Below are 12,475 nucleotides of genomic sequence, written 5' to 3' on the forward strand. Positions count from 1 at the left end.
CATATCCAGTGTGTGTTTTTTGCTGTTTTCTGCCAGAAAATGACAAAAAGGTAGCAAATCATGGTCACGTGACTGCAGGACACTGCAGCTGGTCAAAACGCGAACCAGTTGCCAAGTACCTAAAATGCAATCACATGATCATGGGATGGGTGGGTGGGTGCAACAGATGTAACTTTGAAGATGGATCATAAGTAGCTTTTTTAAAGTCCATCGTAACTTCAAACAATGGTTAAGAGACCAGTCATCAAGTGAGCACTATCTGTACCTTTGGATGGTTGATCTTTTAACAATATCCATGCTGTTAATTTGTATATGTATGCTGTGAATTCTTTGAGGCAAGCAAGATCAAGAAACAGAGACAGTGGGGATTCTCAGACTGCTGTTTATTATAGCAAGATAGAATCTTGAAAGCCTCTCCGAGGTTCTGTTTGCCTTATCTTGTACCAACCAAAATCAAGATGGGGTTACTTTGAAATTTATTTCTTATGCTTTCATCTTCTCAGGACTGAATAATCTTTTCTGAAAGTCACTCTTAACAGTTCACTCATCACTTTCCCATTCTCAAGGCCAGAGCCGTTCCAGCTAGCTAACTAAATAAATATATAAATCTTTTCATTCCATTCTTCTCCTGCAGTTTACATATATTTCCTGATTCTAAAAACAGCAATGTATCAAATAAATTCCAAAGGAAAATAACTAGGACTCCAGGTGCCCAGGGAAATAAAAAACTATGCTACCCATTTACAGTGTGGGATACCCCACAATAAGGGCAAAGGATATGATCTTTTTATGTCCTATTACAGAAAGTCCTCCTTTAGCGATTGCCTTGTTTAGAAACTGTTTGCAGTTACAACTGTGATGAAAAAGTAACTTTATCCTTGCATTTATTACAGGCCTATATAGCAAAGGACAATTGAATTAAGCTCATAAGCACAGGTGGGGTTTCCCTTAGCAATTGCTTCACTTAATAACCAAGTTGTTAGTCCCAGTTGTGATCATTAAATGAGGACTTAAGGCAAAAGCTTTTAACCTAAGAAAATATTTTAGCCAACATGCTGAGAAGTTCAATGCTAAGATATATCGAAGCAGCAATCCAATTCCATATCCTCCTCTTTAACACAGCGACTTAGAATGGCAACAAATATTTTCTGACTGTACTGTGGAGTCAGGATAATATATCACAATTACACTATTCATTTTAATATCCTTCTCTCTCCCTGGATACTAAATTTTGAAAACATGCAATAGTAGTATATAATCATTTCAAAACAACTATTAACTATATTTATGAATACTTTTAGACAAATCCATACGGATAGTCCTAAACCTACGACCACATCTGGGACCAAATTCTGCCATAAGACATTGTGGTTGTAAGTCATTACATAACCAGATCTGATTTTATGACCTTTTTTGCATTGGTTATAAGAGCAAATCCACCTTAACCAATGGCATTTTTTTGTTTTTTGCCATTTTTTGTTGGAAACCAGCAAAACCCATCACAAATTGTGATCATGTGACACTACAACTGGTTGTAAATGTGAGCCAGTTGCAGTGCCCAATTATGATCATGTGGCCCTGAGAATAGCAACAAATTCAGGTCATAATTGAATTTTGTAGAAGCTGTTGTTAATTTGAACTGTTATTGGGTGAATTTTCGTAAGTCAAGGACTGCCTTACTATCTAAAACTTTAAAAGTAACTGTTTGATATTTAAACATTGCAAACTACTTTCATATTAAAATTTGGTTCAACAATGCATCAGTCATGTGGATTCCCTGTCCTTAAATAATATTGTCCTTTGCATAATGAGCATAATTTTCCTGATGATGTAACTGCTTTTCTCGCCCCACTGGAGCCTTCCCCACACCCTTAAACTCTGCTGTACAGATTAAGGACTTTCTAAACAAATTTGGCCCCGATAGTAGGTAAGAAAATTTTGCTGCACAGCTTCTGCTTATATACTAAAAGCTGTCATTGTTATAAGTCCTGCATAGAGTTTTAAAAGGAAAAAAATATTTAACTCTGTTAAAGACATATTGGAGCCTTGAGACAGAATTTGGTTTAGTGGTTAAACTATGTGACTATCAGTTCTAATCCCGCTTCAGGTCTGAAAGCTAGCTGGGTGACTTTGGGCCGGTGTCACTCTCTCTCAGCCTAACACACCTCACAGGGTTGTTGTTGTTGTGGGGAAAACAGAAGAAGGGTGGAGCATTAGGTATGTGCATTGTCTCGAATTATTTATAAAAATAATAAAGAAAAATAAATAGGAGTCAAGAAGCAGTGTGAAATCCATGGCTCTTCAATGTTATCTTTGATTCTTAAAGTACCCACTTTTTTGGAGATAAGATGCTCCGGACTATAAGACACACCTACCTTTTTTGGGGAGGAAAACAAGAAAAAAAAATCTGCCTCTGCCTCCCAGCAATTTGCCTCCTTGCAGCAAACAGCCTGTTTCAGTTTCATTTTTAGCACAGCCTGATTAGCACAAGAAAAAAAATCTGCCTCTGCCTCCCAGCAATTTGCCTCCTTGCAGCAAACAGTCCATTCCGGTTTCAGCTTCAGCTTCAGCACAGCCTGATTAGCACAAGCAGCTAATTCGCGCAGAGGCCAAAAACGGGCGAGTGGAGGCCGAAAATGGGATGTGGAGGCAGCAATAGGTAATGGCAATCCCTGAAGCCTGAAACAGCTAATAGTCAAGGCCGATACAAACGACAATCAGCTGCTTGAACTAATCAGGCTGTGCTGAAGCTGAAACTGAAACTGGCTGTTTGCTGCAAGGAGGCAAATTGCTGGGAGACAGAGGCCAAAGGGTGGGGGCCAGCAGGTGGGCAGGGCTACATTCGGTGTATAAGATGCACCCAAATTTTCACCCTCTTTTAGGGGGGGGGAGAGTGCGTTTTATACTCCAAAAATATGGTATACACCAGAAAGCGTAAATGTTATGGGAAAAATAGTTGAATAACATCCAAAGAGCTAAAAATGCATCATTCTTATTCTCAATCTTCTCTTTTAAAGAATAAATTACATCATCCAATTAAACCTCACTTTGTTTGTTAATCTAAAACTGAGAACTTGCAAAATAAGTTTAGGGAAATATTATAGAGTTGCAGCTTAAATCACTTGTTATGCCTTAACCTCAACAACACTGGATTTGAATCTGAATTAACAAGGGGCAGAGTTCAAAATGTTGAAAAATGAAGCCAGCCTTCAACGGAGATAAGACCAAAAATAAGTTGCTCACCGTATAGGTAATAGTTGCCACCATTCCAATAAGGGTCAAAGAACTTATGGAGAAGGAGAGGGCAGCTAAACCATCTGCAAGGAAAAAAATAGAATTGTTTCATTAAAATATATACAACCAAACAGAATCAATTGAATGCAATCAAGTATCACGGAGAACAATGAAGTATCAATAATTGGTAGTGTAAATAATTGTTAAAGGCAGAATAGAATATCAAATCTCAGTAGTCATTTACCAACCGCTCCCCCCACCCACCCGACGTTTTGTTAAAAATTGATGTTAGCATTGATTTAAACCTTTAATTCAAGCAGTGAGGAACTGGAGACTATCCAGGCCTTGCCGGACTACAAAACCCATCATCCTTGATCTGCGGCTATACTAGGTAGTGCTGAATTAGAATGCTACAAAACTGTGAAGGTCACTAATCCTCTATTACTCTGTTAAGAAATAATGATGTCACTAATAATACTTTTGGCTTAAACTCCTATGAGCATTGGCCCATATTCAACACTTTTGTTAATCCTGGAGTGTGTTTGTACTTTTTCCAATAAGATTTCTAAATTTTATCACTCAAATATATCCATTGTTTCTTCACTGGGAGTAGGCTGCCTGGAAGGACTACAACTTCAAAGAAAAAAATAGGGTACTTTAAATGAACCATACAATCTGAGGGTATCAAGGACATTAATTAGTCCAGCTCCGTGATCATTGCATGATATCTCCAGCTCTCTCTGTTCGAATGTTATACATTCAGCAATGAAAATAAAACAGAGCCTAATACTGGCATTCTTAAATTAGCTCCTTATACGAAACTTTAGAGCTCTCCATATTAGAGCTCTCCATGCTGCAGGTCCCATCCCTGAGGGAAATATACCTGGTGGGATCCAGAAGAAGGGCCTTCTCCGTGGTGGCTCCCTCTCTCTGGAACATCACTCCCCCAGAGATTAGAATGGCCCTCATTCTAATACTCTTCTGGAAGGTGCTGAAGACCTGGTTCTGCCAGCGGGCCTAGGGAACCCAGAGTGGGATGGAGCCAGTGGTGAAATTCAGCCGGTTGTATCCGCCTCGGGCGAACCGATAGTGCCAGAGGCGGGAGCCTCTGCCCACCTGCCCGGACATCATCACATCCCATTTTTGACCCTCTGCACATGTGCAAAAGTCTCTGCGCATGTATGGAGGAGTGAGCGTTCACATTTGCGAATCAATAGCGAAGGTAAGTGAATTTCACCCCTCAATGGAGCCCATTAAATGGCTCGTGTGATCTGCTGTCGCTAGAGTGGGAGGTGGGGGATGATTTTATTATATTAATTTATTTGATTCTTTTATTAGTTTTAGTTCTTTTATTTAGTTTTATTAGTTCTTTTATTGTTTTTTAATGTGGTTTTAAATTATGTAAGCTGCCTTGAGTCGCCATGGGCGAATAGGCGGCAATATAAATTCAATAAATAAATAAATTTAATAAATAATTATTTATATTAGTTCCTCAAAAGACTCAGAATCAACTACCATAAATACAATTTCTTTGCATATTTTTTTTTGTTTTTTTTTTTTGTTTGTTTGTTTTTATTGGATTTATATACCGCCCTACTCCCGAAGGACTCAGGGCAGTGAACAGCCACAGAATAAAACACATAAATACAAATTTTAAAATAGAATAAAAACAAATTAAATAATTTGGCTGAGACAAATTTAAAATACCCAATAATTTAAAAACAAATTAAAATTTACATTTAAAAGGGGAAAAGATTTAGGCCAGGCCATCTTGATGAAATAAGAAAATCTTGAGCGCGCAACGGAAGGTGCGCAGATCTGGGATCCTCCGTATCTCCAGGGAGAGCTCGTTCCATATAGTAGGTGCCCCCACAGAGAAAGTCTTCCCCTAGGGGCCGCCAGTCAACATTGTTTGGCTGACGGAACCCGGAGGAGCCCCTCTCTATGGGAGTGTACTGGTCGGTGGGAGGCTGTTGGTTGTAGCAGGCGGTCCCGTAAATAACCAGGTCCTAAACCAGGTCCTAAGCCATGGAGCGCTCTAAAGGTGATAACCAAAACCTTGAAGCGCACCCGGAAGACCACCGGGAGCCAGTGCAGCTCGCGCAGGAGAGGTGTTACATGGGAATACCACGTCGCTCCCAAAACCACCCGCGCAGCCTCACTCTGCGCCAGTTGGAGCCTCCGAGTGCTCGAGGGGAGCCCCATGTAGAGAGCGTTACAAGAGTCCAGATGGGAGGTGACGAGGGCATAAGTGACCGTGTGTAGGGAGTCCCGATCTAGAAAGGGACACAACTGGCGAATCAGGCGAACCTGATGACAAATCCTCCCGGTCACGGCCGTCAAGTGCTCTTCTAAAGACAGCCGTGAATCCAGGATGCCCAAGTTGCGAGCCCTTTCCATGGGGGCCAATGATTCGCCCCCAATAGTCAGCGATGGCAGCAGCTGACTATATCGGGACGTCGGAAACCACAGCCACTCGGTCTTGGATGGGTTGAGCCTGAGCCTGTTTCTCCCCATCCAGATCCATACGGCCTCCAGACACCGGGACATCACTTCAAAGGCATTGTTGGGGTGGTCCAGGGTGGAGATGTACAGCTAGGTGTCATCAGCGTACTGGTGGTATTTCACCCCAAAACCATGCCCAGTGGCTTTACATAAATGTTGAACAAAAGGGGCGAGAGGACCGATCTTTGTGGCACCCCACATATGAGGGGCCTCGGGGTCGACCTCTGCCCCCCCTGTCAACACAGACTGCGACCGGTCAGAAAGGAGGAGAACTACCGTAGTACATGCCTCCCACCCCCAACCCTTCCAACCGGTGCAGCATGATACCATGGTCGATGGTATCAAAAGCCGCTGAGAGATCTAACAGGACCAGGACAGAGGAGCAACCCCTGTCCCGAGCCCTCCAGAGATCATCCACCAACGCGACCAATGCCGTTTCCGTGCTGTAGCCAGGCCTGAAACCCGACTGGAACGGATCCAGATACGTCGTTTCATCCAGGTACTGGGGAAGCTATCGCGCAACCACTACCTTTTACTACCCTATAGTAAAAGGTAAATGGTATCTAGGTCTTCAATACTGAAACTACACCTAATGTAATAGTTCTATAATACCCAGATTATCCCCTCATGATTAGCAGTTCATTAATTTACACACATTGAAATGCAAGTTGCCCCAATCCAATGGAATTTAGAGTGAGAAAATACAAAATTATTCAACTGATTTACAAGAAAAAAAAAATCTTACGGCTACTTCCAAGTTCTTCAAACAAAAGTTGTATTTTCTCCCACTCTGTTGAATTTTTCTTGCTAGGAATATCCAATGGAACAAAAGCTCTGTAATAGGATAAATGAAACATATAAAATCAATCTATATGATTATTCTAATAATACTGGCATGCTGTAGCAACTGCACCTGACTAAAAAACAACAACAAATAACTAACTTCTTTGCTTCATATGCTATTTATTTTCTGATTTTAAACATGTTTTTTAAAAATTAATGCAGTATCTTTAGCTTGGGATGGGTCATGTGATTTTTGTGATAAATCAGAAATTCAAAGAAAAGAAAGAAAGCAAGAAAAGAAAGCAGGCAAATTAACTGTTCCAAGTGAAGCTTAACTCCTACAGATTTGATGGACCGGCTTGTGTGGTTTTCTTAACAATAACACAGAAATGGCTTATCACTGCCACCTTCTGGTATGCTTTTCAACTCTCTAGTCTAGCCTATAGATCTCCATGTCTGGACTCTTCCCTTTTAAATGCTGATCAAGCCTGACCCTCCTTAGCTTATGTATATAGATAAGATCAACCAGGCACCGCCATATGCTGAGACAACCAGCCAAATACAGAATGTGTAAGCGTTTTATTTTGGTAAGCATGCCTAACATGAACATATGCTAAATTCAAAAGTATGCAAAAGAGAAATGAACTCACAACTATTTGCTTCTAAAATAATTTTAAGCATGTCTTCATTCAAAATTTACTAATGTGTACTGCATTTGTTTCCACAGAAAACTCCAAGAGTCACGTAAGAATGTTAGCCGCAGTGGCTAGAATGAAGTACTGCAGGCTACTTCTGCTGATTGCTTGCTGCCAGCAGTTTGGCAGTTCGAGTCTCACCAGCTTGAGGTTGACTCAGCCTTCCATCCTTCCCAGGTCAGTAAAATCGGGATCCAGATTGTTGGGGGCAATAGGCTGACTCTGTAAATTACTTAGAGAGGGCTGTAAAGCAATAGCACTAAGTGCTATTGCTAAGTGCTATTGCTACTTCTCCATACCTTTTAAGTAACCCAAATGTCAATAAAGGATCAACAGTAAATAAGAAATTTTAGTTGGGGTGTTCTCCATTATTCTCACAATTAGTGATTAATCAGTCTCACAAGACGACAAATCAAACGGTTATTGGGGAAGAATCATAAGTGTGCGCTTGTTTATGGAGATTCTCAGTCATCCAGGCTTGTTAAAATATTTAAATTAATAAATATATTATATCTAGTTCTATTTTCTTTTTATTTTGATGCTATCTGTTTATATTCACATACACACACACAAGCTTTCTCCAGTAAGGATGAAAAATAAACCTGGAGTAGTATTGAGATTAAATAAATTTTAGCAAATAATATCACACATTTTATTGCTACTTTTTTTATAGTATATCTTGGAACTGTTGACTAGAAATTGGCTTTAACCTTCTTCCCCAAATTTCTGGAGGCAACTATCTTTTAAAAATTAGAAAATGAAAAGTGATATGCTACATTACAATGCAGGCATTTTATGTCAAAAAAATAGGTATGCATTTGTACCACATTGAAAAGAAGTATTTTAGTGGTGTCTTCAACATACACACAGCTTATAATAAAATAAGAGCTTCATTCTACCCCACTTTAATAAAAATAAAATAATCAAAATCCAATAATATTGGACTCAAGTTAATGTTTTACAGCAAAAGGGCAATCTATTCAACACAGCGATATATGATTTCTTGAAAATATGCAGTAATAGTGACAATGCTATACCAATGATTGAGTAGCAGTGTATGCAGGCTTAAGGAGAAGTAAACCATTATGAGAAGTAACAAATACTTTAAGAAAATGGCAATAAACGATTTATCCATGCTTATTTCTTTTAAGATTACATTTTATTTTAAATTAGTAAATTAGGCCTGTAAAAAATAGTGAATTTCCATCTAGAAATAAAATTCCTGGTATTGTCATTTAAAAGAGACTGTGTGAGACTTCAAGTTATTTAGGGGAAAGGAGACAGAAGTAATGTTGAGAAAGAAAGGTTACAAATGGAAAACAAAAATAGATTTCTATAACATTCCATTTATAGGGAATTTAAATAATCGCTTTAGAAGAAATTTTGTTCAATGTATAATTGAAGGAGATGACCAGGCTGAGCCCGAGGGAAGGGTCAAACATGTCATAAGTCCCTTCATGCCCGCAAAAGATCTAGTCCAGCCCACCTTGAATCTCTCTCTTACCTCCTGCACATTTCCCTAATGGTCATTGGCCAGATTCTTGTACATAGATTATGCTTGCATAAATCTTTATGCTCATTTGAATTTCCTTATATCCTAAGCATGTGACAATAACCTTAATAAGAATATGAAGACACTGTTTTATAATCATTGTCAGTATTCGAATGGATTCACAGCACAGCTCATATGTAACCTTTCTAAATCTTAAAAAAATAATAGAACAATTTCAAACCTTCAATTTCTAAAAGCTAACTTTTTAGTGGCAGAGAGAAACGTTGATCTCTCACCCTTTTCATGAAACTACTGTAGTATATTACTTTAATCAAACTTATTAGTTTCTCATAGAACTCAAAATTTAAAAAAAACATTAAATTTATCAAGCAAAAATGTATTACCTTTTAATTTGTATTATCTAAATATCAACTTTCTCAGCTAAAAAGTCAAATAACGAGGGATTGTAGAGATCAAGCTAGCAATAAATATTCATCAAATTCAAGATACATATTAGAGAAGAGATTGGAGACAGTGACATTTGTGTGGGGCATGCACTGTATTTAATTAATCTGGGCAAAAGATTGCAGCTTCATACAATAATCTTTCAAGTCTCATACATGATTTATTATTTTAGAATCAACAAAAATTATATGCATATTTTAGGCTGTACAGGAGATAAACTGTCCTTCTTTTACATTTTAATAAAGAATGTTACCTTCACATAACTCCTAAATAGTTGGCCAGGGCAAAAATAAAAATCTAATGATCACTTTATGTTACTGAAAAAAAAAATCATTAGCATGAATACCAATTCGAATTAATTCGCTTTATATCAAGCCATACATTACTCTACTTTGAAGAGTTCCTCAACTCTTAGGAGCAGGCATATAAGTCTAATACAACAGCTCAGTGAAAACTGAATAACCACCTAAAACAACAATGGATTAAAAACAGTGTCAGCTATATTCAAGATATGGTATATTTCAAAAACTGATGAAAAAACTATGAAGCAGTAAAAGTTCTTGAAGAATTCAAGATTTTCCTTCAGTTCTATTTCAAGGACATAGTACTTTTGTCTTGGAGAACAGTATAAAGGTTCAACTGTACCACACCATCATAACACAACTCCAAACTTCCTCCAAAATTGTATTTTATTTCCAACTTTTTACAGTATTTATTTCACTTTAAAAATGAGAGGTATGAATCCATCAAGCATCAAAAACGCCGGGACTGAGAACATATCAATTTTCATTGTTTGCCATTCTTTTGTAGTCTCAAATAAGAATCATTTAACAAAAGTATGACCCATTCGTATTTATGTATGCAAGACATTGTCAATAGGATTAAAGAATTACTACTTGCTGATGCTTATATAAACTATCTTGGAAACTAAAAGGGCAGTTAAATAAACCATACTATTATAATCTATGCATATTTATGTGTGTAGATATATATATGCATAGTGCTTACCCAATCATTAGAAGAACTGAACAAACCAGAAGGAATCCTAGTGTATACTTGACTGCAGTTTTAACCTGCTGTAAAAATAAAATAAGAAACCAATATGAAGAAATAGTAACAATTAGTGCTAATTATGATTTTTAAAGAATTTTCTTTAATATATAATAGTCAATTTTATACAATGATTATAACATGCCATACCCTATTCAACAGAAAAATATCCAATATTCATTAAACCTGATTTATTAACTCTATCAAATGCCCCCAATTTTCTTCCTATGCAATCTCTGCCATTTTCACATTAAAATTAAGGCCTCTTTTAAATCTGAATCAGGAATCTAAAATATTTTGTAAAACCACAGACATCTATAATATATTGATGGAGGAGAATTCATTAGTCAAGTAAATTTCTGAATACTTTCCATTAAACAGAACACAGACATATTATGAAGTTACTTTTTCCAGAGGACCTAGGATACTCTATAATGGATATTTTTGTTCACTTAAGTTCTGGAATTATTACTAGAAAAGTTCTGACATTTTTCCTATAGGAAGAGATAGCTGTTTTCAGAAAGATGATCAAGGAAAAAGGATCAAAGAACAAATGTTTGAGAAAGAGAACAGAAGAACAAATTATGTATAAATGGTAGCCAATATTGATATGGTCTCCCATATATTTTCCCTTTTACTGTTAAAGCTTGGATAGGTTCTCTGTTATAGAAAAAGCATGGTAAGTCCACCATGTCTACATAAAAACCTTTCACAGTAAGCCTAACGTATCATTTTCCTACAGGGAAATGATGACATTCTTTAAGGACATATACCACAGCTATTTCCGTGATGTGATTCTTCTCATAGGAAAATCAGATGGCTTTCTGTGTTCTGGATATCAGCAGCCAATACCTAGAATATGGCAGGAAGATGAGGTTGTATGTTATGCTATTGGGGACCAGCCACAAGTTGGCCCCATCTATCAGAGAGGTCTAAAAGGAAATTAAAGAGAGTAGAAAGAAGAAAGGATTTTGTTGCTCCCAATGAGATTGGCCCACCACACTTGCAGTAGCAGAAGGGATATGCTGCGGACACTGTTGATCAAGGAATCTTTTCTGCCATTGCTCCCACACTCTGGAACATTGTGTCCCTTGTAGTGAGATCTGCCCGGAAGGACCTCAAAGCCTGCCTCTGCCAACTGGCCTGGATTCTGATGGTGGCATTTCATACTCAAGGTGGTTAGTACATTAAGCGATGACTCCAGCTCCACCACATTGTATATTGGTTCCTTCCTTCCTTGTTCATTTTAATGTTAATACTTATCACTTTAATGTTTTATTTTGTGGTTTTTATCTTCTTGTAAGCCCCCAGTCACCTGATGGCAAAATGGTGGCATATACATTTAATAAATGGTTGGATGGATGGACAAATGGATGGACTCCTGGCCTTTGAAAAGCTAGACAAGTGTTGGGTGTGCACACTGGTTGACGGTAGAACTAGAAAAGTATCCATCTCTTTGCATAGGAAGAATGTCAGAATTTTTATAGCCCTATCACTTGAGTATGTAGGAAGGATCTGTCCTCTATGGAATGCCCTGATCTTTCTATTGGAAAAATATAAGTTTTCACAATAGATGCCTCAATATTTTTTGTCTACATGGAAAATCTATGTTATTTCAAGGTCTATTAAGCCTCATTCTTTGGTTCAGTCTCTGCACAATTTTTATTTTAAAATAATGTTTCAATCCACTAGATCAGCAGGGAAATTCTGGTTCCCTTTCTTGGCTACTGTTGTCAGGTTGGAAAGTAACATTTAATGCCAGAAATTATTCTCATTTATTTTACAATCACACTAATAAAATGCTTTCAAATCTAATTTCTAAAGAAGAACAAAATCAAACCACAATGTAGTGGCAACAGCTTCTATTTATAAAAAAAAAAAAGGGGGGGGGGATTTTGATAATTGTGATTGTAGACAAATGTTAAGTAGTTTGCTATAAATTGAACCCTCAATTTAACAGATCGCAATTTAATAGATTAAAATCTGCTGGATGTTATTTTTTTTCCAAATTTTAGGCAAAAGCAAACTTTGTCCCAAGCAAAGCAAGTTATTTGAAAATTCAGTCTAGAAAATATTAGTTATTCACTGTAATTAGTAGGGCAGATTTTCATGTACAAGTGTAGCTTGAATTCATTCTCCACTTAATGAATATTCAGCTTTAATTAAAACTTCTTCCCTTATTAGTTAAGATTAAGGTTTACTGTAAAGTTTGTCTCCAATTCTGCCTTAACAGGCACATTTGCCAAACAGA

At 37.5% G+C, this 12,475-nt stretch overlaps 1 protein-coding gene across 1 annotated transcript in view; it reads right to left on the reverse strand.

Moving 5' to 3' along the window:
* LMBRD1 (LMBR1 domain containing 1) overlaps nt 1–12,475 on the reverse strand; it is a 63,935-nt gene that overhangs the window by 36,197 nt on the left and 15,263 nt on the right. Inside the window, exons 5-7 of the mRNA XM_034431976.3 lie at nt 10,183–10,250; nt 6,485–6,573; nt 3,244–3,317 (exon numbers count right to left, since the gene is read on the reverse strand). Of these exons, the coding sequence (XP_034287867.1) occupies nt 3,244–3,317; nt 6,485–6,573; nt 10,183–10,250 (231 nt within the window). The remainder of the gene's footprint in view (nt 1–3,243; nt 3,318–6,484; nt 6,574–10,182; nt 10,251–12,475) is intronic.

Source organism: Pantherophis guttatus, chromosome 1, assembly GCF_059756535.1.
Source record: "Pantherophis guttatus breed Tessera chromosome 1, ASM5975653v1, whole genome shotgun sequence".
NCBI lineage: Eukaryota > Metazoa > Chordata > Lepidosauria > Squamata > Colubridae > Pantherophis > Pantherophis guttatus.